Below are 25,079 nucleotides of genomic sequence, written 5' to 3'. Positions count from 1 at the left end.
GCCCAGGGGCGGGACTCGAGAGTCCTCGAGCCTCCGTGCCCTTCCTGCGGGCACAGAGATCGCCTCCCCACCCCCGCAGCCGTCTTGCCTACGCTGGGAAACCGGACCCTCCCTCGCATCTCCGGTTTCCCGAAAACTCCTGACTTGCAGATACTAAGAATGGCTTTCTAGACGGTCTTCCCCTTTGGCCCCCACGGCAGAGTTCTGGCTCGGAGCCCTCACCCATTTTAGACCCCAGCCCCTTCATCTCCCGCCTCCCAGGAGTCAGGAGTCCAGGCCCTCATCCTCCATTTTCCTGGACCCAAGAATCCGAGCCCCAGACCCCAAAGTCCAGACCCTCCTCCTTCAGACGTGGGAGCCCTAGCCTCCAGCCCCCTCTTCCTAGGACCCGGGTGTCTGAACCCCAGGCCTCTCCTCCCCAGGGACTTGGCATTTAGCCATCTTCCGCGGTCCAGATGTTATTTCTCACTCTTCAGAACACGCCCCGCTGAATGTGGGGCAGCAAGGAGGGCGGGGAGACCAGGCTGATGCCTCCCACAGCCTCCTGGGAGTCTCTGGACTTCTTAAAGGGCTCCCCCTGGGGGCCCACCTGTTCGCCCCAGGGCGCTGAGGGACAAGCTGCGGTCTGAGGAGCCCAGGAGCCAGGTCTGCTGACATGCCTGAGGCGAAACCAGGTGACTTTCAGGACTGCTCTCCCTGGGTGGAGATGCGGTCCCCTTTTCTGAATGAGGGCTAAGGGCTCCTCTGTAGGTTTCGGAGAATGGGATGTGTTCTCTGTGTGGTGAGGGCTTCCCTTCCTTCTGTGGGGTGGGGGGCCCCATATCTGTGTTGGGTTGGTGGGTCTCCTTCCCTGTGCAGTGAGGGTGTTCCTTTCTCTGTAGGGATTTGGGGGGCATTTCTGGGTGCAGATAAAGATTATCTGACTTTGAGTCCTGTGTATGGAGTGTATGGAGTCCTCTACATTTGGGGATGGAGTTCTCTCCATAGGCATCAGGGTGCTTCTCTGAGTGAGGACTGAGTCCCTTCTCTGTAGGGGAGTGGGATCCTTGTGTGTATAGAGGTTAGGGTTTCCTGTCTGGTGAGGAGAGCTCTTGTCTGTATAAGGATGAGGGGACCTCCTTTCAATAGGAATGTGGGCTTCCTCACAAAGGAATTAGGGAGCCTTCTCCATATAGGGGCCCCTTATGTGAGCCTTTCTCTGCCATTTGATGCTCTTCTCTGTATGGGACTGTGGACATTTTTAACGTGGGGTGTGGCTTTCTCTCTATGAAAAAGTGAACACAAGAGATTCAAGTCCGTGGGAGGGACCCTCCTCCTGGGGTGTCCAGACCACTGGCACCAGGCCAACCAGGCTGTGGAGTGGGGGTCTAGCCCCTCACTGCAGCTGGGTCGTGGGTGGGCCAGAAGCCAGCAGGCAGGGCAGGTGGAAGATGCCATGGTCAGCACACGGTGTCCAGTTTCCAGCCCCGGGAAAGAGCTAATTATACCCCCAGGACCCAAAAGGTCAGGGCCTGGTGGCCTGAGTGGATGGGGCACGGCTTGTCTGGAGCAAGGGGAAACCTGATCGCTCAGACTCTCGGGATTAGAGATTAATTTACACCTGAAGGGGCGGGGGTGATGGTGCTAGAGTCCTGGGTTTTGGAAGAGGAGGGCACTGAGCACTTCCTCAACTGTGAACATCTTTTACCTCGCAGTAGCCAAAAAGGCCCCCAAAGGCAAAGAGGCTGCCAAACCAGCTCCCAAGGAAGCCCCCACTGAGGAGGCTCCTGCAGAGCCTCCCAAAGGTGAGACAATGTTCCTGTGGGATCTGCAGAACCTGGCTTTTCATCCCCCAGGCTCCCTTTGTACCTCTGCAGCACCTTGCTCTCTCTCCTTTAGTCCTACCTCCAGAGCTAATCCATCCTTCCCACAGTTGCCCACAACCCTCCATGGCTCCCCAGTGCCCCCAGGTTAGAGCCCTGCCCCTCAGACTGGTTCCCATGCCCCTAGCAGCTGGCTGATTCATCACGGAGTCCTGCCTAGTTCTGGATGCCGCGGTCTATTGCCACACCTCTCCTACCCCAAAGCCATGTTCAAATGATCCAGTCCACCTCCCTCCAGTTCACAAATGGGGAAACTGAGGCCCAAAGGAGTGGAGGAGACTGGCCAAAGTCATGCAGTCACCTGCGTGATACATGGTCTTTCCAAAGTCAGGAGAAGCCACTTTGCTCCATGCTTTGGCATCTGAGCAGAGGGTCCCTCACAGGCTCTAAGCCCCACTCATTAAGTGGCCTGCTGCCCCTTCCCTAGCCTGCCTCAGATCCCCCCAATCCTGTCTCCTAAGCAGAAGCTCCACCTGAGGACCAGTCTCCGACTGCTGAGGAGCCCACTGGCATTTTCCTGAAGAAGCCAGACTCAGTGTCAGTGGAGAATGGTGAGGGGGGATGAGGGAGGAAGGGGCTGGAGACATGACTCCCAGGTCTGAAGGAGGGGGCTGGTGGTCTGGACTCCCAAGTCTGAGGGAGGAGGGGACTGGGGTCCAGGGCTCCTGGGTGTGAGGGAGGAGGGGGCTGGGGACTTGGACTCTTCTGTCCAAGGAAGGAGAAGCTCCCAGTCCTCTCTGTAGAGTCTCACAGTTCCTGTCTGGCCACTCCCTCCCATCCCCCACCCCCGCCCCCCAGGAAAAGATGTGGTGATCGCAGCCAAGGTGAACGGGAAGGAGCTCCCAGGGAAACCAACCATCAAGTGGTTCAAGGGGAAGTGGCTGGAGCTGGGCAGCAAGAGCGGGGCCCGATTCTCTTTCAAGGAGTCCCATGACTCTGCCAGCAATGTGAGGACCCCGTGGGGACACTGAGGGCGTATGGGCTAAGGATGGAGGTTGGGCAGCCCCCGATTCTCAGAAGGCCTGTTGCTTGAAGCCTGGAGCCCCTGTAGGATGGAAAACAGGACCTCCAGGGATAGAGGTTGTGTGGGGCTGCTTGGTGGAGATTGTGGGGGACAGGTGGGGACAATGTTTGGGTTAGGGCAGGGCACACTTGGTCAGTCCGTGCATTCCCAGAAAGATCTCTGGGGTCAGAGATGTGGGCCCCCAGGGTCAAGTTTGTCCAGGCATGCGAAGAGACAGCAGGCCCTTCCAGTGGGGCCAGGGTGAGGACCCAGAGAGGGAGACGTGAGGTGGGCTCCCGGGGGTGTGGGGTGGGGCTGGGGAGCAGTCACACTCACCCACATCCCTGGCCCCCTGCCCCCAGGTGTACACTGTGGAGCTACACATTGGGAAGGTGGTCGTGGAGGACCGTGGGAATTACCGCCTTGAGGTCAAAGCCAAGGACTTCTGCGATAGCTGTGCCTTCAACATCGATGTGGAGGGTGCGCTGGTGGGGGTGGCGGGGGTGGGGGAGCAAAGGGTTGGTTGTGGGGGGTGGGGCTGGGATGGGTGTGTCAGCCTGGTGTAGAGAGCGTCCAGATGTGGGGGTGAGATTTGGGGAGGAGGGAGTAGTTGCAGGGGTCGGGGCATTCAAAACTGGGGAGATAGTCTATGGGCTTAGACCATGAGGAGGTATGGACTTGGGGTGGAGAGGGTGCAGGGTTTTGGGTGCCCAGCGAAGGCTGAGAAGGTGAGCTAAGTAGATCCCAGGGTCTCAGTGGACAGGCTAGAGAAGGTAGCCATGAGGGCTTGGGAAGTGAACGTGTCCAGGTTTAGGGTGAGGGTGTGCAAGCTTAGTGGGAGGCTATTATAGATTTGGGGGCGTATGTATGGACCCTTGAGGGTGTACTGGCTCTGGGGTCTACAGCCCAGGATGCGTGGGGCTTAAATATGGGGGACACAGGGAAGGCAGCTGCCCAGGCTTGGGGAGAAGAGTGTGCTGGCCCTGGTGTGTGGTGGGAGAGGCTGCTCGTGGGGCAGTGCGGCAGCAAGGGAAACAGGAATCCACACTCAAGTTGCAGGATGTGCTGGCCCATGACAGGGGACCTGGAGGGAGGTTGTGCAGGCCTGGAGGGGCACTCTTGGTCTTAGATCAGGCCTTGCTTCCAGCTCACCTTCTGTCCCCCATCTCCTCTCCCCAGTACCCCGTCAGGACGCCTCTGGGCAGGGTCTAGAAAGCTTCAAGCGTTCGTAAGTGATCCTGGAGCCTGGGAAGAGGTGTGGGGGGTTGGCGTCTGCTGGTGCCAAAGATTATGGAGTGTCTTTCCCGGGAGGGGAGCTGTGGGAGAAGGGAAGAGTGGGGACCCAGGGCAGGCCTGAGGGCACAGGACCTCCATGGGGTTCACACACCCTCTCAATGGCCACAGGGGTGAAGGGAAGTCAGAAGATGCGGGTGAGCTGGATTTCAGCGGCCTGTTGAAGAAGAGGTAAGCCTACCTACTTGGCCTAGAGAAGGGAGATGGGGATTCATAGAGGAAGAGGTTCCACTGCCAGCCCTGGATGCCCTGTTTTCCGCTCTATGACCTGCGTCTACCCATTTTCCACCCATCCGGCCGTCTGTCCCTCCACCTATCCCCGTACTCACCATTCACAGTTACCTACAACCGCACCCACTCAGCCATCTGCTGGCCAGTTCCCCTACCTACCTACCCTTCAACCCGTCATCCTCACAGCCATTTTCCTGTTCACCCAGGCTCTAATTCACCTGTACATCCCTCTGAGCACCCAGTCAAACACCCATCTGCCATTCTGGGTGAGGCAGGTCCACCCATCCACTCACCAATCACTCGTCTGTCCAACCAGCTACCTGTGTATCCATTGACTAATCCAACCACTCACCTACCTATGCATTTGCCCATTCGTCCACCCACACATCCATTCATCTACCCGCCATCTCCCACCTGTCTATCCACTCATCTACCATTACACTCAACCACCCCACCAGTAGCCCATCCATTCATCCTTCACCTACCCACCCCTTAATCCCATTCCCCAACTATGGAGGCACCACCAGTCCACTTTCCACCACCCATCTGTCTCTCATCCATCTTCCTTCCCACCTGGGTATCTATCTGCACCTACATCTCTCTCCCAACTGAATCCATCATCCCACCCGCCCACTTGGCCATGCATTCTTCGATCAACGCTTCACCTCTTCAGTGACACACCCATCTACCCAGATAGCTCTCTGTGCATGATGTATACAAAACTGCTCTTCTTTAGGTAAAAATGATGGGCTATTGGCAATTTTATAGTGTTCAATATGATGCTTTTCTGTTCCTTGGTTATTCATTAACTACTGGTCCACCCATCCATTCTTCTATTCATTCATCTATCCCCATACCCAAATCCACAGCAACCCCATCGAATGACAGATTCATCTCCTTGTCTTTACCCAGACAACCATCTGCCTGGCCATCTCCCCTCAACATATCCACCCAATTGCCGACCCAACCATTTGCCACCAACCCATCAGTCCATCCACTCGCCCAGCTATCTTCCATATGCCTATTCATCTGTCTTCATGCCACCCATCCACCACCTATCACCCATCCATGGACCAACACATCCATCACCCCAGCCATCCATCAATGACTTGACCCATGCCTGTATTATTTCTCCACCCAAAGCTCTGTACATCATTGCAGATATTCATATGTCCTCCTGTTCCCCACTCATCTCTCCTCTTTTTGTTCCCTTCCCTTCCTTCCTTCTTTCCAGAGATCTACTCACTTTCTCACTCAGCAAATATTTTCTGAAGCCTCCTGTCTCCCAGGCCCTGGGCTGAGATCAGGGGACAGAGAGAAGTTTGATTTGGTCCCTGACACTGAGTCACAGATTGTTTTGGGGAGATGGGTCTGGTCCAACAGACGTAGACAGAGGCCAAGATTGTTTAGTGTGACCAGAGAAAGGGTCCCACAGAGACCTTGTGAGAACCCAGAGGGAAGGCAACTCATTGCCTGGGAAGACCAGCAATGCCTCACAGAGGAGGGGGCTTTGGCACTAGAGCTGAAGAGGAGTGCATCAGGAAGGGAAAGTAGGGAGGGGTCATCTGGGTGGGGAAACATTTTGTGCAAAGGCTGGGAGGCAGGAGGGGGGCCTGAGCATTCAGGAAAGGCAAGGAACATGCTTGGGTGGTTGTGGGGGTGCTGATGGCATGGTGGGTGGCGTCATGACTGTCAGGCTGAGCTGCTGAGGCCTCCTCCTGATGGCAGTGGGGGACCCATGGAAGAATTCTGAACAAGGAAAGGATGTCATCTGATGTGGAAGTAAGGAATACCCTCCTGGGGCCATGTGCCAAGCAGGCTGGAGGGGAAGAGGCAGAATGGAGGCCAGGAGGTCAAGGAGGAAGCTGAGGCATCCAGGCGGAAAGGAAAGGGGCATCAGGCCCAGAGAGAGAGAGAGTGGCACAGCAAGTGGGTGAAGGCAGAGGGAGGGCAAAGGCAGAGGGAGCACCTCACCTTTTAATCCTAACTGCCCCTCCACCCTCTGCGGCCCCTGCCCACTCTCCCTGCCCTCAGGGAGGTGGTTGAGGAGGAGAAGAAAAAGAAGAAAGATGATGATGACCTAGGCATCCCCCCTGAAATTTGGGAGCTCCTGAAAGGGGCAAAGAAGAGTGAGTACGAGAGGATTGCCTTCCAGTATGGCATTACTGACCTCCGGGGCATGCTGAAGCGGCTCAAGAAGACCAAGGTCGAGGTCAAGAAGAGTTCAGGTCAGCACTGCTCAGAGGGGAAGTGGGCCCTCCCAGCATCATGGGTATTGGATGTTTGGACATGCTGGGGGGTAGGGATCCCAGCATCATGGGTATTGGATGTTTGGACCCTGGACCTATCTCTTGAAGGTCCCAATCTAAGGAGTAATAGGGCCCTGTGGTCAGGCACCTCTGAGTTCATGGGAGGCTTCCTGACATTGACCTTGGAGAGCCCATGGTCTGGGGAGGGAGATGTGGCAGCTCTGGGGGTGACCAGGGCAGTGAGAACCTCTCAGCTCCATGTACCCTGCATCCTTCAATCTCCAGCCTTCACAAAGAAGCTGGATCCAGCCTACCAAGTGGACAGGGGCAACAAGATCAAGTTGGTGGTGGAAATCAGTGACCCAGACCTTCCTCTTAAGTGGTACAAGAACGGCCAAGAGATCAAACCAAGTAGCAAGTATGTGTTGAGGGACAGTCCCTCGGGGGGGTGGGGGGAGATCTGAGTCCCAGAGAGGGCTCAGATATAAATCTGACCACTCTTAACCCAGAAAGAGCTCTCCCTCATTCATATGAAAAGTGTAAATACCTCAATTTAAAAAATTGACAAAGGAGGGGCACCTGGCTGGCTCAGTAGGTGAAGCATGTGACCCTTGATGTCAGGATCATGAGTTCAAGTGCCATATTGGGTGTAGAGATTACTCTTTTTTTTTTTTTTAATTTAAGGGTTTTTATTGTTTTTTAAGATTTTATTTATTTATTTATTTGACAGAGAGAGTGAGAAAGCCAGAGAGGAACACAGGCAGGGGGAGTGGGAGAGGGAGAAGCAGGCTTCCTGGTAAGCAGAGGGAGTCCGATGTGGGACCTGATTCCAGGACCTGGGATCATGACCTGAGTTGAAGGCAGATGCTTAATGACTGAGCCACCCAGGAGCCCCTAGAGATTACTCTTAAAAAAATCTTTAGGGGTGCCTGGATGGCTCAGTCGGTTAAGCATCTCTCTTCAGCTCAGGTCATCCCAGGATCAAGTCCCGCATTGGGTTCCTTGCTCAGTGGGAAGTCTGCTTCTACCTCTCCCTCTGCCTCTTCTCCTGCTCATGTGCGTGCTCTCTCTATCAAATAAATAAATAAAATTTTTATAAATAAATAAATAAGCTTTTAAAAAATTGTTCAAGGTAATGAAAACAAGAATTTGGTTGAGAAGAAACCAATGGCCAATGTGCTGCGGAGAACACATTCAACCTTGAAAATAACAGCAACAACAATAATAATGCAAATAAGTAATAGTCTTTCTCTTCTCCAAATAGGCAAAGACTTTCCAAAATGATAAAACCCAGTGCTGGAGACAACATAGAGAAATGGGTACACAAATGCTGCTGGCGGGAATGGTACTTGCTAAATCTCTGAATGGGCAGTGTGTTAAAAATCTTTCAGATTGTGCAATTTGAGGGATTTATCCTAAGAGAATTATCATGGTTGTGCATATTTCGCTGCAAGGATGTTCCCTAAGGCATTTGCTATTGTAGCAAAAAATGGAAAACAACCAAAATGTATGATTCCTTGCCAAAGTTCTATGTGGTCACTAAGAATGAGATCCTAAAATGTATACTAATATGGGAAGCTGGTCAAAGTTTGCAAACGGAAAGAAGCGTGGTTCCCATTTCTGCTTCACACAATGTTAATCTACATACATATAGATAAAAAGATTGGAAAGACAGACCGAAATGTTTGCAACAGTTATCTCTTGGATGGGTTCTAGTTTTATTATTTTTTTCTTGGCTGTGTGTGTGTGTGTTTTAAAGTTATTAATTTATTTAAGTCGTCTCTACACACAACGTGGGGTTCTAACTCAGGATTTTCAAGATCAAGTGTCAGCATGTTTTCCTGCCTGAGCCAGCCAGGCGCCCTGGCTTTGTCTTCTCAGTTTCTCATCAGGAGCATGTTGGATAAGATAAAAAGTTAAGTTAGTTAAGGTCCAGGTTAAGTTGCTGTAACAAATTCCCTAGGTTACATTACTTGAAGTGAGAGAGAAATGTATTCCTAGCTGATTGAGGCTGGTGGGTTGGCTTTTTCCTTAGAGATTGTTTGGGGACCCAGGTTCCACATTTTGGGCTACGCCATTTCTTGTGACATTGTCTTCGTCCACTTGATTGAAGCTGGGTCATGGGAGACAGGAAGGGGGAAGGAGAGAAGTCCAGAGCAAGCAACACAAAAGTGGAGATGAAGTAGCAGTTATGCAGCTGGAATCCACTTACATTCTGTTGGCCCAAGTTCAGGGGCCTACCATTGTAGCTGCGAAGGAAGCTGGGAAATGTAGTTCTCAGGTCGGTAGGGGTGTGCTATTGCTAAATGGAAGGGGAGGATGGATATGGGCGGTGAGGGGGCAGTTAAGATTTCCACTGTGGGTATTTAAATACTAGAAATTAGCCATCTTTCCGCTCCTGCACAATCTGGCCCTGAGAGGGAGTGACTTGCCGTGAGAACTGGTGGATAGATCTACTCCAGGCCCGGGATCTCCTCCAGGCTCTAGGCTAAGACAAGATTTTTGCACCAGGTACGTGTTTGAGAATGTTGGTAAGAAGCGAATTCTCACCATCAACAAGTGTACACTGGCGGACGATGCTGCTTATGAGGTCGCTGTCAAAGATGAGAAGTGTTTCACTGAGCTCTTTGTCAAAGGTGAGGCTGAAATTTGGGCCTGAGCTTAGGGAGTGGAGCTCTGAGGTGGGGGTAGGAGGTCCTGAAACTACTGACCTCCTGTCCCTCTGTGTCTTACAGAACCTCCAGTCCTGATTGTCAAACCCCTCGAGGACCAGCAGGTGTTTGTGGGTGACCGGGTGGAAATGTCAGTGGAGGTATCAGAAGATGGTGCCCAGGTCATGTGGTAAGTGACTCTTGATCCCTGAGCTCCATACAGGTGCCCACAGCTTCTTTGCTTCAGCTCTGATCTTTGTGAGCCTCTTAGAGATTCTGAAACTTTACCCAACAGTCATCAGGATACCTCAGCTCAGCCTTTCTCCATAAATCCTGACCTGTACCCATGATCTCTTTCTGGAACTTCTGACCTCTACCCATCTTATCTTCTTCCAGCTCCTTTCCTGATCCTTGCTATTTCAGATTCATTTACTCATCCATTCAACCAATCACCCATCCTTTGGTCCATCCACTCACGTATCCATTCATCAGCCCATCCTTTATCCGTCCATCCACTTGTCTATCCCATTGGTTCCTCTGTCTATCCACCTATCCATCCCCTCACCCACTCACTCACCCACCCTTCTCCTCATAACCACCCAACAAATATTTATTGAGCACCTATTATAGGATGGCACTCTTCAATGTACTGGAGATATAATGGTGAGAAAATATACCAATATGTCACCCACCCTTTTAGAGTTAATAATCTGATAAACCTCTGGGGTATATGTGTAGGAGAGAGAGACGTGTTAGTCAAGACATCACACGAATAAATATAAAAGTTCTATTTTGACAAATGTTTCAGAAGAGCACTAACTGAAGCTATAATCACTTTTTAATAGGCAGAAGGGACTCATGAGGTCAGGGAAGGCTTCCTGGAGGAGGTGACAATGGAGCTGAGATTTGAATGATAAGGAGGTAGAAAAGAAGTGGGAAGGGAGGAGTTTCTCAGGCAGGGAAGTGCCGTTTAGAGAGGCCACAATATTTGATGTCTCTCTGGGACCCCAGGACTCCCTCCATGCCCTGGCATCTCCCAGTGACCTTTCATTCCAACCGGGACCTTGTGGCATCTCCCTGTGGACTGTGACTTCCTTTGACCCATTATCCCACCTGTGACCCAACTATTCAAGTTGCTTCTGTCAACCTGACTCTCTCCTCCCTCCTGGGACTGCCCTTCTGATCCTGACCTCCGCTCAGGACTGTCTCTCTGGCCCTCCCCCTGTGATATCCAGAACCAGGGCTGTGTGGGTCCCTCACTTCTCTTCTTCACATTCCCCTTTGCCTAGGATGAAAGATGGGGTGGAACTGACACGGGAGGATTCCTACAAGGCTCGATACCGCTTCAAGAAGGATGGGAAGCGTCACATTCTTATCTACTCAGATGTGACCCTGGAGGATGGGGGTCGCTACCAGGTCATGACCAATGGAGGCCAGTGTGAGGCCGAGCTCATCGTGGAAGGTACGGGCCCTCCAGGTGGAGAGGGGTTGCTGCAATGTGTCAAGCTTCTCCTCACAGCTCAAAATTGCTCAGGCCCTGGGGTGCCTAGATGGCTCAGCCAGAAGAACGTGTGACTTTTGATCTTGGAGTCATGCGTTCGAGCCCCACGTTCAGGGTAGAGTGTTTACTTAAATAAATAAAGAAAGAAAAAAAATTGCTCAGGGGCGCCTGAGTGGCGTAGTCGGTTAAGGGTCCAGCTCTTGGTTTTAGCTCAGGTCATGATCTCGGGGTCCTGGGATCGAGCCCCATGTCAGGCTCTGTGCTCGGCATGGAGTCTGCTTGTCCCTTTCCCTCTGCTTCTCCCCCTCTGCCCCTCTCTCTCAAATAAATTAATAAATAAATTTTTTTTTTTAAGATTTTATTTATTTATTCATTTGACAGACAGAGATAACAAGTAGGCAGAGAGGCAGGCAGAGAGAGAGGGAAGCAGTCTCCCTGCTGAGCAGAGAGCCTGATGTGGGACTCGATCCCAGGATCCTGGGATCATGACTTGAGCCAAAGGCAGAGGCTTTAACCCACTGAGCCACCAGGCGCCCCTAATAAATAAAATGTTAAACAAACAAACAAACAAACAAACAATGCTCAGGCCCCGAATCTTGCAGTTGTCCCTGACTCCTCTCTTGGTCTCCCCCGGCATTCAGTTCCCCAGCGACTCCTGGCAGCTTCCCCTTCAGAAGATATCCGGGGTCTGACTGCTCTTCCCCTACACTGTTGCCCTCACTTGTCCCAGGCCTCCACCCCTCATGCCTGAACGACAGCACTGGTCAGTGGGTGCCCTGTTTTCATGGCCGCCCCCTCCTCCACTCACATACATACCAGCCAGAGAGTGATCCTTGTAAAATGTAAGTCAGATGATGGAAACTGAGCACACGGCCGTCTAGGGCCCAGGTCACTTTCCTGTTATGTATGACGTCACCCTCTCTGCCAGGAGAAGCTGACTGAAAGCCATGTAGGACTCCATGCATTACCTTTGCAAATGCTTGTGAGTCTGTAATTCCTTAAATATAAAGAAATGAACCAACCCCAAACTAAGGTATTTATGAGCCTAATCAATTATGGTATGTCAATAAGAAGCCCTTAAAAATGGATAGTGTGACATGCACTGATATGGAAGGATTTCCAATATACCCTGTTATCAGGTAAAAAAGCAAATATGTTACAATTTGCAAGGAGGGGAGGGGAGGAAGGAAGGAAAGGAAGGGAGAGAGGAGAGAAAACATATATACCTATTTGCTTTCATAGTGGTTGACTAAACGGGTAGTGCCTGTTTGGAGAAGGGAGGATTGGAGGTGGGTAAGTAGGAGATAACCCCTTTACATCTAAATCCATTTCCTTTATTTTATTTTTTTCCCTTTTTTTTTTTTAAGATTTAATTATTTATTTGAGAGAGAGAGAGAGAAAGTACAGGCAGAGGGATGGGGAAAGGGAGAAGCAGATTCCCTGTTGAGCACAGGGTCCAACTTGGTGCCCGAGCCCTGGACACCGGGACCATGTCCTGAACTGAAGACAGATGCCTAACTGACTGAGCCACCCAGGACCCCCACTGTCTTTATTTTTAAGGCATATAAATGCATTGTTTTGTTAAAAAAAAAAAAAAAAAAAGCACGTCAGCCGTCTTTACAACATTCTCTAGTGGCTCCTGCCTGGCTGGGAGTCCTCTCTGGGGCCCCCAAGGTCTGTGATCTGGCCCCGTCTGCCCCTACCCAGCTCATCTCCTACCATGTCTGTCTCGCTCACTGCGCGCTCATCTCCTCGCTGTTTTCCCACACTGAGCCTGCACTGCTCCACAGGGTTCCTGTTACCTGGGGGACTCTTCCGCATTCTCGCACAGACTCTTCCCTGCTCTCCTTCAGGCTTCATCACTCCCTTTTGTTATACATTTCTTTCTTTCTTTTTAAGATTTTATTTATTTATTTCTCAGAGAGAGAGAGAGAGAATGCATAAGCAGGGGGAGTGGCAGGCAGAGGGAGAAGCAGGTTCCGCAGTGAGCAAGGAGCCTGTTGCAGGACTCGATTCCAAGACCCTGGGATCATGCATGACCTGAGGCAAAGGCAGATGCTTAATCTACTGAGCCACCCAGGTGCCCTTTTTGTACGTTTCTGTGTCTCCCTGTTCACCGACCGCTTCCACATTAGAATATGAGCTCCACCAGGCCGGTGGATGTTTCTGGGCTGTTCACAGCTATATCGCCAGTGCCTGGAACAGCGCTTGTGAATATCTGTGGGCCGCCTGGAGTTCTCATGGCCTCGTATCCTTCTCTCCCTGCCCAGAGAAACAGCTGGAGGTCCTGCAGGACATCGCAGATCTGACAGTGAAGGCCTCGGAGCAGGCCGTGTTTAAGTGTGAGGTGTCTGATGAGAAGGTCACAGGCAAGTGGTACAAGAATGGGGTCGAGGTGCGGCCGAGCAAGAGGATCACCATCTCCCATGTGGGGAGGTGCGGAGTAGACTCCGGAGGTGGTGGACGGGGAGGGGTGCATGGGGGTGGCGTGTGTATCAGTTGGCTATTGCTGCAGAACAACCATCCCTCTACTTAGTGGTTTAAGGGGAAGGGAGCCACAGGCTGCAGGGTCTTACCGCAAGGGGCACAGATACAGGGAGGGGAGAACCTGTGGCCATGTCTGCCAACAGTCTCCTACAAAGTGGGGGAGATATCTAGCTGGGGAAACAAAGGGCCTGGAATTCAACAGGTGGCACAGGGACATCCAGGAGAAGCACCTGGTGACCTGTGGGATGTGGAGAGCCACCGTGAGGCCACAACAGCACGCCCAAGCACATGTGCCCCTGTAGAGTGGTGAATCGCATTTCCTGACCGCAGCTCTTGGCAGAACGCAGGCTTTCTCCGGGTTCTGTGTCAGGAACCCTGCCTGCCAGGAGTGTCGGTAACTCTGAGAATGAATTGTAACGTTTATGGGGCATTTATTACGTGCTGGGAGAGTTTTACTTCTTTTTTTTTTTTTTTTTAAGATTTTATTTATTTATTTGACAGATAGAGATCACATGTAGCCAGAGAGGCAGGCAGAGAGAGAGAGGAGGAAGCAGGCTCCCTGCTGAGTAGAAAGCCTGTTGTGGGGCTCGATCCCAGGACCGTGGGATCATGACCCGAGCCGAAGGCAGAGGCTTTAACCCACTGAGCCACCCAGGCACCCCGAGAGTTTTACTTCTTTACAACAACCCTGCTGTAGACTGCTATCATGATTCCTCATTTATAGATGAAGAAACTGAACGCACAGGGGGCTTAGCTAACTTGCCCAAGGTCATACAGCTAATAAGTGGCAAAGCTAAGATTTGAACTCAGATGATAGCATTTCGAAACTCAGAATAAAAATGGTGGGCTTGGGGGAATGGTGCCTGGCGGGCTCAGTTGGTGAAGCGTCCGCCTTTACCTTTGGCTCAGGTCCTGATCTCCGGGTCCTGGGATTGAGCCCCACCTTGGACTCTGAACTCAGTGGGGAGCCTGCCTCTCCCTCTGCCTTGCCCCTAGCCTTGCTCGTGCTTGCTCTCTCTCAAATTAAAAAATAAAAAATGGTGGGCAAGGGGACTTAGAGTACATTGAGAGGGTATTTCTCTGGGAGGCTGGCTGGCTCTTTTGGAAAGATGTGCAATTCTTGATCTTTGCATTATGACTTCGAGCCCCACATTGGGTGCAGAGATTACTTAAATGACTAAACTTAAAAAAAAAGGTGTTTCTCCATGGTGATCTGTGGGGTGACCCACCTGATTCCTGCCTTGTCCCCACAATACCTTAGGTTCCACAAGCTGGTGATCGATGATGTCCGCCCTGAAGATGAGGGAGACTACACATTCGTGCCCGACGGCTATGCCCTGTCCCTCTCAGCCAAGCTCAACTTCCTGGGTGAGGGTGCTCCTCTGTGGTTCCCAGGGGCCAGAGCACCCACCTTCCCAGACCCCAGAGCCTAGATCCCTCTTTCACGATTAGGTTTCCCTAGTGTTATTAGGGGTGACAGCAGGCGGCATCTGATCTTGTGGGAGGAGTCAGACAAAAACATGGAGGGAGAGAGCACTATACATTCTGACGAGTGTCCACCTGGGGAGAGGGGCAGTCATGGGCCTGGACCCATACCCAGACCCCCGGGTCCCTGGGTGATGCCAGACCTTCCCCTCAGCCTCTGGGGTGGGAGGGTGGGATTAGGGGCCCACTGGATTTAGAGCTAACAGAGCCATCTTCTTTGTCCTCCAGAAATCAAGGTGGAGTACGTACCAAAGCAAGGTAAGAACTAGGGGCTGCTGTGCTAAGCTGAGAGTCTGGACTCCTGGGGCTGAGGGAAGAGGGGTTTGGGGTTCCTGACTCCTGAGGCTGAGGGTCCTGACCCCTGGGTCTGATGGAAGAGGGGCTGGGGGCAGGACTCCAGGATGTCTATGCCTATTGGAGCCCAGCTCTTGGGGAACCCAGCTTGCCTTGGGGGGATCAGGATGACCTAGCTGCCCACTCCCAAGTTCCCCAATCTCTCTCTCTTTTTTTAAAAGATTTTATTTATTCATTGGACAGACAGAGATCACAAGTAGGCAGAGAGGCAGGCAGAGTGAGAGGGGGGAAGTAGGCTCGCCACTGAGCAGAGAGCCCTATGTGGGGCTCGATCCAAGGACCCTGGGATCACGACCTGAGCTGAAGGCAGAGGCTTTAATCCACTGAGCCACTCAGGCTCCCCCCAATATCTCTTTTTTGCCACTAGAGCCACCAAAGATCCACCTGGACTGCTCAGGGAAGACCTCAGAGAATTCAATTGTGGTTGTGGCTGGAAACAAGCTGAGGCTCGATGTGTCCATCACCGGGGAGCCTCGTCCTGTCGCCACCTGGCTGAAGGGAGATGAGGTATGGTGGGGCTCCCCCCACCCCCTGCCCTGACTTCTTCTCCCTCTCAGCTCTGCTGGGCAACCTGGGGCAAGTGGCTTCCCTCTCTGAGCTTCAGTTTCATTGTCTGTAAAATGAGAATGATGGTCCTTCTTCAGAGGATTAAAGACTGGAGATTGTATTTGTCTATCACATGGTACTGGCCTGCCACATGGTGGGTGCTCCCTCCATCCCTCCCTTCCTTCCTCCCTCCATCCCTCCCTCCATCCATCCCTCCATCCATCCCTCCATCCATCCATTAATCAGTCAGCCAACAAATCCAGCTATCCATCAATTCAACCATCCACCCATCTTTCCATTCATAAACTTATCAATTATTTAATTCATCTGGCCATCTTTTCATCCAGTAATTAATCCATTTGTCCATTTATCCATCAGTCAGTCCAAGGTCCCATCCTTCCAACAAGTATTTTTATTTTGTATGTTCCAGGCACTGGACAGTTCAAGTTTTCTTCCATCGTCTAGGCTTCAGAGTCCTAGTCTGTAAAATCTATAGACTTGACTCAACCTTCATTCGTTCCTTCAGTCAACAAACACAACCCCTGAGTCTTCCTCTCTGCGGGGCTCTGGGGATACCATCTCTGCATAGCACTGGGGATACCATCTCCACGAGGAGGGAAGTGGAGGGAGGTGGACACGTGCCCAAGCAGTCACAGTCTAGGGTGACCAGGCTGAGATAAGGGGGGGGTACTGGAAACTCTGAGACTTCAGGGGGTAGGGCCATCACTTTCAGCTGGGGGCTTCCAAGATGGCTTCCCAAAAGAGGCGACTTCTAGGCGAGTCCTAAAGGATGAATAAGAGCGAGCAAATAGAGGAGTGGCTGAGGGGATCACATGCCACATCTTTGGGATTTTAATTCAGGGTGGTGTTTGGAGGATGAGGAGGGCAGCAGGGAAGAATGGTGAGGCTGGGTGTAAATGCAACAGGTCCTCTTGCTCTGGGTCCAAGGCCAAGTGTATTGTGTGGCGATGAGGAGCTGCTGGAGGACTCTGAGTCAGGGCAGAGGTGGGTCTGGGCCTGGGGAGAGATGGAACAAGGTCACCCCATGGCTGTGTCCAGGTGTTCGCGGCCACTGAAGGCAGGATCCGCGTCGAGAATCTGACAGACGTCAGCAGCTTCGTGATCGAGAGTGCCGATAGAGCGGATGAGGGCCGCTACACCATCAAGGTCACCAACCCTGTGGGCGAGGATGTGGCCTCCATCTTCGTGCGAGTTGTAGGTGAGCAGAGGGAGCTGAGGGAGTGAGCCAGGGTGGCTCCCTGAGGCCCCGAGGGACTCGCTGATCATCCTATCTCCCACAGATGTCCCAGACCCCCCGGAGGCTGTGCGGGTCACCTCTGTTGGAGAGGATTGGGCCATTCTTGTCTGGGAGCCACCCAAGTACGATGGGGGGCAGCCAGTCACTGGTGAGTGCCCATATGCCAGAGTCCCCATGACCTCTGACCTCTCTTACTCCCCTTGCCCCACCACCCCAACAATCCCTTGGCATTTGAGAGTTCTTTTTTTTTTTTTTTTTAAGATTTTATTTATTAGCCTTTGAGAGTTCTTAGCATCCTTGGTGATCTCCCTCTGAGATCGGTTTTCCATCTTGGATGTCTTGCAATTCCTTTGGTCTTCCCTCACGTTCTTTGCTTCCAGCAACCTGGGGATCTTCACTTATAGCATAGGGTTTTCTATGATCCCTGACTCCTGATTCATGACTCGTGACTGTTCCTGAGCCCCAGCCCCATGACTGGTGATTACTGACTGCTCTGTGACCCCAAGACCAACCCAAGATTCATGTCCTCAGACATCTGTGGGGTCATGTGACCTTTTGATGTGCCCCTCACTGCTACAACTGACCTGCGACCCCATAGTCTCCCCATGGGCATCACTCCTCTCTATTGGGCGGGGGCGTCCAGGTTACCTCCTGGAGCGGAAGAAGAAGGGTTCTCAGCGCTGGATGAAGCTGAACTTTGAGGTCTTTACGGAGACGACCTATGAGTCCACCAAGATGATCGAGGGCGTCCTCTATGAGATGCGGGTCTTCGCGGTCAATGCCATTGGTGTTTCCCAGCCCAGCATGAACACCAAGCCCTTCATGCCTATTGGTAATGCTCCTCTGCACCCTCCCCAAAACCCTGTCCATCACCAACCCCTGTCCTACCTGTTGCTGATCTCTGACCCTACACCTGGCCTTTGAACCTCCAGCCCTAACCAACCTCCCAACCTCTTACTGACCAAGTACATTAGTCACCAATCTCTATGATCCTAGGCTCTGTGCCTTTGTCCAGATCCCTCATAGACCTCTGACCTACCAGACCAACACTTCTCCCTCCTCCTGGAGACCTCACCATCCCTTGATATACATTGTGGTTTTAATGACTCATGATGACATGTCCTGTCTCGTGGACCTACTGCTCCCTTTCCTGATCAGTGACTCCAACTCTGATTCCTGCCCCTCCCTGTGACCACCGACCCCTCATTTGCTTCTACCTTCCTTTTCCCTGGATTCTTACAGCACCCACAAGTGAACCCTTGCACCTGACAGTGGAAGACGTGACAGACACGACCACCACTCTCAAGTGGAGGCCTCCAGATAGGATCGGGGCAGGCGGCATCGATGGATACCTGGTGGAGTACTGCCTGGAGGACTGTGAGTGGCCCCGTCAGGACTGGGGGTGGGGGCGCCGTGTCTCACACAGGATGGAGCCCTGCTGGGGGTCCATTCCAGGGGACTGCAAAGAGGGCAGTGCAAGGAGAGCTCTTTGGTGGGGTGGGCTGGCCTAGCCCTGTGTCTTTACTTGCTTGAATCCCCAAATGGGATGGCTCAAGCCAGGCCCCCATTGACCAGCTTGTCCTCTCTCCCTCCCTCCCTTTCTCCCATCCTCCTTCCTCCTTTCCCTGTACCCATCTTCCATACAGTAATACTTTTCCATCCATCTATCCATCATCCCTGTAATTATCGACTACCTATATTCCTTCTTTCTCTCCTCCCTCCCTCCATTTGTCCACCCATCCTTCTTTCCTTCCTGTCTTCCTTCCTTCCCTTCTTCCTGCATTCTTCCATCCATTTGCCCACCATTGGTCATCCATCCAACCATCTGTCTATTTATCTGAAAATCTTTTGGATCAACAAACTATCCATCCATCTTGTAACATGTTTTCCATCCATATATTTATCTCTTCACCACCATTTTTCTTCCCTCTTCCCTCCCTCCCTTCCACCCTCCTTTCCTTCTTTCCATTCATCCATTTCCCTATATGACCACTGTCTACTGGTCATGACATCTGTCTACTCCATCTTTCTACTACTGTCTACTACTGTCTACTACTTTCTACTACTGTCTCTCCATCTTTCTATGTATCCATCCACCCATCCACCCATCTTTCCACATATCCAACTCTCCATTCTCCACTGAACAAACACATACTGAGTGCTGGACTCCATGCCAGGCTCGGTGCCATGGCTGTGGGGGTACCTGCAACACGGTCATCTCACTGGGAAGACAGGCGTGATCATCTCAACACCGTATCCCAGGCCTTAAAGTCAGACAGACCTGGGTTCCCATCCTGCCCTACACTTTCCTTCATCTGAAAATGGGTGAAGACAGTTGCCTCCTTGACAGGGTACAGTGATAACTGCATCTGGTAATGCATGTAAATGATGGATGGTTGGACTCTCATCAGCTTCTTCCCTCTTTCTCTTTCCAGTGCTCTTTACCCCATTCTTGCTCTTGCCTACCCCTCTCCCATCTGCGCCAGGCCACTGTGATGTTTCAGGACCTAGTCTCGTTAGAGGTCGCCCTGGTGGTGGTTGGTCTGACCCACATTTGTTCACCAACCTATGGCAATAAACCTAAGCTAGAAAGCAAGGGGGCAGGAAATCCTAGAAGCTGTCTCTAACCAGCCCCCCATTCTCTACTCCTCTGAACCTTGATTTCCCCATCTCTAAAGTGGGGATAACATAGTACAGAGGCAGAGATCAGTGAGCTAACTAACACGTATGCCACCCTTCCAACCTGGTCATAATAAGTGCTTAACAAATATCAGCTGCTGCTGTTCATTGCAGTCAGCCCAAGGAACGGGAAGGGACAACCAGCTGAGGGGCTTCTAGAAGGTTCCCAGCATGGCTTCTCTTTTGTAGCCGAGGACTGGGTCCCAGCTAACACGGAGCCCATAGAGCGCTGTGGCTTCACCGTCAAGAATCTCCCCACGGGAGCAAAAATCTTGTTTCGGGTAGTGGCAGTCAACATTGCGGGGCGCAGCGAGCCCGCCTCCCTGTTCCAGCCCGTCACCATCCGGGAGATTGTGCGTAAGTGACTCTGAGCCCACTCTCCCAAAGACCAAGTTGCTGTCATCTGGCCTGCCCTTGCCATGTCATCATTAGGGCCTCCCCCAAGAATGCCATTGCCACAGTCTCTCTGTCCCTCCCTCGAGTGTCCCCCAGCCCAGCACTGAGCCCCTGTTCCTGTGTCTGTGCCCTCAGAGCAACCCAAGATCCGGCTCCCGCGCCATCTCCGCCAGACTTACATCCTCAAAGTGGGGGAACACATCAACCTCGTCATCCCCTTCCAGGTGTGCCGAGCTGGAGTCAGGCTTAGGGGTCAGGGCCCAAGGGTGAGGCCCAGGGCAGGGCCCAGGGTAGGGCCCAGGGCAAGACCTGGGCTGACCTCTCGGCTTCCCTTCCTTCCGCCCCCACCCAGGGAAAGCCCCGGCCCCAGGTGGTGTGGACGAAGGGCGGGGCACCCCTGGACCCCAACCGCGTGCACGTGCGCACCAGCGACTTTGATACCGTGTTCTTCGTGCGCCAGGCAGCACGCTCGGACTCGGGGGAGTACGAGTTGACCGTGCAGATCGAGAACATGAAGGACACGGCCACCATCCGTATCCGGGTCGTGGGTGCGCGGGCAGTGGGGCAGTGGGGAGGCATTGTGACCCAGGAGATGGGACGTGAAGAGATTGGGACGGAAACAAGGACGTGAGGCTGGGATGGGGCCAAAGGGTGAGGAAGCGGGAGTGGGGTAAGGCCTAAGCCTGATCAGAATCCTGGGACCAGGTGAGGGGGCTTAGGTGGAGAGAGATGCAGGGAGGAGGTAAGGGGTTGGCGGCTGACAACCACCGCACCCCCACCATTCCAGAAAAGGCAGGACCAGCAGAGAACGTGATGGTGAAGGAGGTGTGGGGTACTAACGCGCTGGTGGAGTGGCAGCCCCCCAAAGATAATGGGAACAGTGAGATCACGGGCTATTTTGTCCAGAAAGCCGACAAGAAAACCATGGTGAGAGACCCGAAGGGCCCGGGTGGGGTGGGGTGGGCGATATCCGCAGAGCAGATGCCATCGTCTCCAGGTCACTGCTGAGAAAGGGAAACCCGCCTTGGAGAGAGTGGGAACACGGGCTGGGGCTGGGAGGGAAGCCTTTTGGTCAAAAGGTGGGTTTTCTTTTCTTTTTTTTTTTAAACTAAGGTAAAATTCACATAAAATTAAGCATTAACAATTTTGAAGCTTTTAGTCTGTTCCCACTATTGTGTCACCAACACAACTAGTTCCAAGACATTTTCGTCTCCCCAAAAGGACACATCACACCCACTAAGCATTCCTCCCTCCCCCCAGACGCAGGCAGCCACTAATCTGCTTCCTATTTGTATGGATTTGCCTCCTCTGGACTTTTCATATAAATAGGAACTTGCGATATGCAGCTTCCTTCACTCAGAAAGTTTTCCTTGTGACGTGGATTGGGGTTTCAGTCCTTTCCATGGCTGAGTGAGTGTGCCTGGTTTGGACCTACCACGTTTTGCCTTTCCGTTCAGCAGCTGATGGGCACGTGGGCTGTTCCCACCTCTTGGGCTATTGTGAACAGTGCTCCTGGGAACCACAAGCTGTCTTAGCGGGATGCAAGCTTTGGTGTGCTTTGCTCACGCCCTGGGCCTTCTTGTGTCCGTGTTCCTATGTCTGATTCTCCCGGCCCCTCCCTGTCTGTCCCCCACTGCCCCAGGAGTGGTTCACCGTCTACGAACACAGCCGGCACACCTCCTGTACGGTGCCTGACCTCATTGTGGGCAACGAGTACTATTTCCGCGTTTTCAGTGAGAACATCTGTGGGCTCAGCGACTCCCCCGGTGTCTCCAAGAACACGGCCCGGATCCTGAAGACAGGTCCTGCCACCTCACTTCACGGAGTCCAGTCTCCTCTCTTGGCTGGGATTCTACCTTGACTCCTTTCTCTGCCCCCAGACTCAAAGCTGATGGCACCCGGTGACAGAAGAGAGGTAGTCAGGGGCCAGTCCAGATGGGCACCTGACGGGTGCATCTCCCTTTTCCCAGGTATCACCTACAAGCCGCTTGAGTACAAGGAACATGACTTCCGAACACCTCCCAAGTTCCTGACGCCTCTACCAGACCGGGTGGTCGTGGCTGGTTATGCTGCTGCCCTCAACTGCGCGGTCAGAGGCCACCCAAAGGTGCCGTGTGTGTGTGCTCGTGTGGATGTGTGTGTGTGATCCTAGAGAGACATCTTCACCCAGATCCAGCCATACTACCTCCTTCCCCCTGACTTCTCCTCTGTTCATGGGATTTACTCACTTTTAACCCACTTCCTGCCTCTCCCCCCTTCAAGCAGAGCCCAAGTCTCATAATTACACCCCAGCTTCCCTCAGAAATAGAAATCTTTGGCAGGAGTTGGGGGGAGGTCTTGACCGCCAGGGCTCCCAGGCAGCTTCTGTCCTGTCATTTCCCGACTGCTGTTGGGAATGTGGACCTTGCAACCTTGAGTTCCAGTGACTCACCTGGACCAGGGGCTGGCAAAAGAGGGCTCTCTTTTCTGCTTGTCACCAGGATCTCTAAATCATATGTTATTGGGATGCGGCTGTGTACACTTCAGAGCCTGAAATAATGACTACCTGGCCTTTACAGATGAAGTTTGCTGGCCTCTGGTCCAACTCCAAGTTTTCGGCTTCAGCCCCCGTAGGCCCCCTGTGGATTCATTAGTTCTCCTCCTCCATCGATGTCCACGCACTTTGTTCACTAACTGTAACTCCTTCATTCATTCTGTTCATTTACTCGCCTACCAAGCCATTCGTTTCCTCAGCTCATTTATTCTGTTTGCGCTCTTACGTCACTCACACATGCAGTCCGTTCATACGCTCAGCACACGTTTTCAGAGGCTGTGTGTGCTGGTGAGCTGGAGGGGAAGTTCCTGGATGTTGAGGGAGACTGACATGAATCTGAAGTCATGCACATGACTATGACAGTATGAAGGGTGGGATGCATGTCAGAGCCCTGAGTGTAGTTGCGAATGGACAGTGGGCATTCCTGCCCCAGCCTAGGCACCTGAGCGGACATGTAGCAGAGACCTGAAAGATAAGCCAGTGCTGATTAGGGGGAGAGAGGAGGGAAGAGCAGTACTGGAAGAGGGAACAGCCAGTGCGCCAAGGGCCTGGGATGGGAGCCTGTTGGGTCTGTTTGAGGAAAAACGAGGCAGCCTGTGTAGATGGAGCAGAGGGAGGGAGCGACAGGATGGGGTGAGGATGGAAGAGTAATGGGGCCAAATTGCATAGGGTTCTGTGGGCCACAACAGAGAGTGAGCTCTTCCTCTCACAAAGAGGATACTGAGAGTCAGAGAGGAGAAATGGCTAGTTCAGGGTCATCAATCAAAATCAGGTGGCAGGACAGCCAAGAATTGCCTCCAGATCTGCCTTCTAAAGCCCACTTTGCCATCACCCGCGCACCTTCCCTAAGCTGGCCTCTTCTCCCACTCCACTCAACAGCCGAAGGTGGTCTGGATGAAGAACCAAATGGAAATCCGTGAAGACCCCAAATTCCTGATAACCAACTACCAGGGAATCCTGACGCTCAACATCCGCCGCCCGTCTCCCTTTGACGCGGGGACCTACTCCTGTAGGGCTGTCAACGAGCTGGGGGAGGCGCTGGCTGAGTGCAAGCTGGAAGTCCGAGGTGAGCGCCCTGCCTGGCTGCCCCTCACCCCTTCACCCCCACTCCCACATAGGGAACTGGAGGCCCTGGGCTGAGCCATATGGAGGGCAGAGCCGTCATCCCGGTGCCCCTAGGTGTGTAGCAGGGAAGCCGGATTCAGACCCCTCCAAGAATGATGCAGGGTGATGTGTGCACAGGGCACTGTAGGGGTGGGGCTGGGGACCACCTGATCCGGCGGTGGCAGTCATCTGAGGAATTTTTCGAGGAGTTGAAGGACAGATAAGAGGTGAATGAGATGGAGAAGAGCTGGCAGGTGATCACCAAGGCTCTGCTGGGCCTGGCCTATGTTGGGAGAGGTGCAGGTGCCCAGAAAAATGCCTCTTCTCCCCAAGCTCTGTCCGTCCTCTCCCCTCCTCTCTACCTCCCCCCACCAGCCCCAGCCCTGATCACTTCTTCCTCTGGAATTCTTGCCTGGCCTCCCTGCCTCCCATCTTTCCCTCCAGCCCATCCTCCACAGGGCCCCAGGGAATTCTCTATCTGGGGCTGGCTTGCCCCACCCCTGCCTGTGGCCCTCCCCAGGTTCCCCAGCAGCTCTGAAGCCTCTCAGCCTGGTGTCCATGGTCCTGCGCCTTCTCCCATGTGCCCCTCTCTGGCCTCATGTACCCCGTTTCCCTCAACACTGTTTCAGCCACACCAAGCTGTTGGCAGTTGGACAAACTGGTTGTGGTTTCTCTTGTCCCTAGGACTTTGCACATGCCATTCCCTCTACCTGGAATGCTTTTCCTCACCTCCTCTGCCTTGGGCTCCAGCCCATCAAACATCTGCCAGTCCAGCCTCACTGGAGTAGCCACTACCCAAGTCCCTCAGATGTGACTGATAAAAATATGGGCTTCCAGGGTCCCTCCCCAGTTGTGACTCCCCCTGGCTCTGATGACTGCCCAGAAGACAGATGTGACCATAGACTCTTAACAAGCGAGACCATCTCCATGGCCTTACTGGCTGTCATTAAGAACACTGCTCTTCCAGGCTGAGCCAATTTGTAATGTTTTGCTGTCCCCTTTATTAATTATTGAATCAGCTCGGAAATATCCCTACTTTGAGATTCCAGTGACAGCTTGTCACTGGCAGCTTAGAAATCCCTGATCAGAACATCCCAGTCTGGGGTTCAAAGCCATAGGTATTGTCTGCACCAGGACAGTGGTTTCCCTGCCCCACTGAGATGTGAAGGACCCACATGCTCCCCCTGCTGGCCCTGCAAATCCAGGGGCAAAGGAACCTGGGGGTGGGGCACAGGGACTTGGGAAGCCCCCCCCCCACCTTACCCACTCTTTTCTCATTTCCCCTGCAGTGCCGCAGTGAGAATGTCTTCCACCTGCCAAAGTAATTGGCTGCTGGGTCCTAACCTGGACTTCCCTGAACACTGTTTCCCTTTTCAGAGTTACCACTAAGATAATAGTCTTGTCTACAACCTGTGTGTGTCTGTCCTTCTTGAATCTCTAGCTCCAC

General features: G+C 52.8%; 1 protein-coding gene across 1 annotated transcript; it reads left to right on the top strand.

Annotated features, from left to right (window-relative positions):
• The first annotated feature begins 514 nt into the window (after positions 1–514).
• MYBPC2 (myosin binding protein C2) lies at positions 515–25,041 on the top strand. The gene is made up of 28 exons (XM_044256799.1): positions 515–674; positions 1,695–1,784; positions 2,327–2,413; positions 2,661–2,809; positions 3,228–3,345; positions 4,045–4,093; positions 4,270–4,329; positions 6,424–6,617; positions 6,924–7,056; positions 9,150–9,274; positions 9,374–9,479; positions 10,579–10,751; positions 13,061–13,226; positions 14,539–14,645; positions 14,991–15,020; positions 15,484–15,623; positions 16,722–16,881; positions 16,964–17,068; positions 17,564–17,752; positions 18,163–18,297; positions 19,789–19,956; positions 20,131–20,219; positions 20,348–20,543; positions 20,783–20,922; positions 21,638–21,797; positions 21,966–22,102; positions 23,408–23,594; positions 24,922–25,041. Exons 1-28 carry the CDS (start codon positions 656–658, stop codon positions 24,930–24,932), a joined length of 3,423 nt encoding a protein of 1,140 aa, XP_044112734.1. The 5' UTR covers positions 515–655; the 3' UTR covers positions 24,933–25,041.
• Positions 25,042–25,079: the final 38 nt, after the last annotated feature.

This window comes from Neovison vison, chromosome 7 (assembly GCF_020171115.1).
Source record: "Neovison vison isolate M4711 chromosome 7, ASM_NN_V1, whole genome shotgun sequence".
In the NCBI taxonomy this organism is placed as follows: domain Eukaryota; kingdom Metazoa; phylum Chordata; class Mammalia; order Carnivora; family Mustelidae; genus Neogale; species Neogale vison.
The sequence above is the reverse complement of the archived record's forward strand: the minus strand, read 5'-3'. Positions and strand labels throughout refer to the sequence as shown.

Coding starts and splice junctions, on each gene's coding strand:
- MYBPC2 (XM_044256799.1), top strand. Junction 20,220..20,347: donor ACCTCGTCATCCCCTTCCAG/GTGTGCCGAGCT, acceptor GCCCCCACCCAG/GGAAAGCCCCGGCCCCAGGT. Junction 21,798..21,965: donor GGCCCGGATCCTGAAGACAG/GTCCTGCCACCT, acceptor CCCTTTTCCCAG/GTATCACCTACAAGCCGCTT.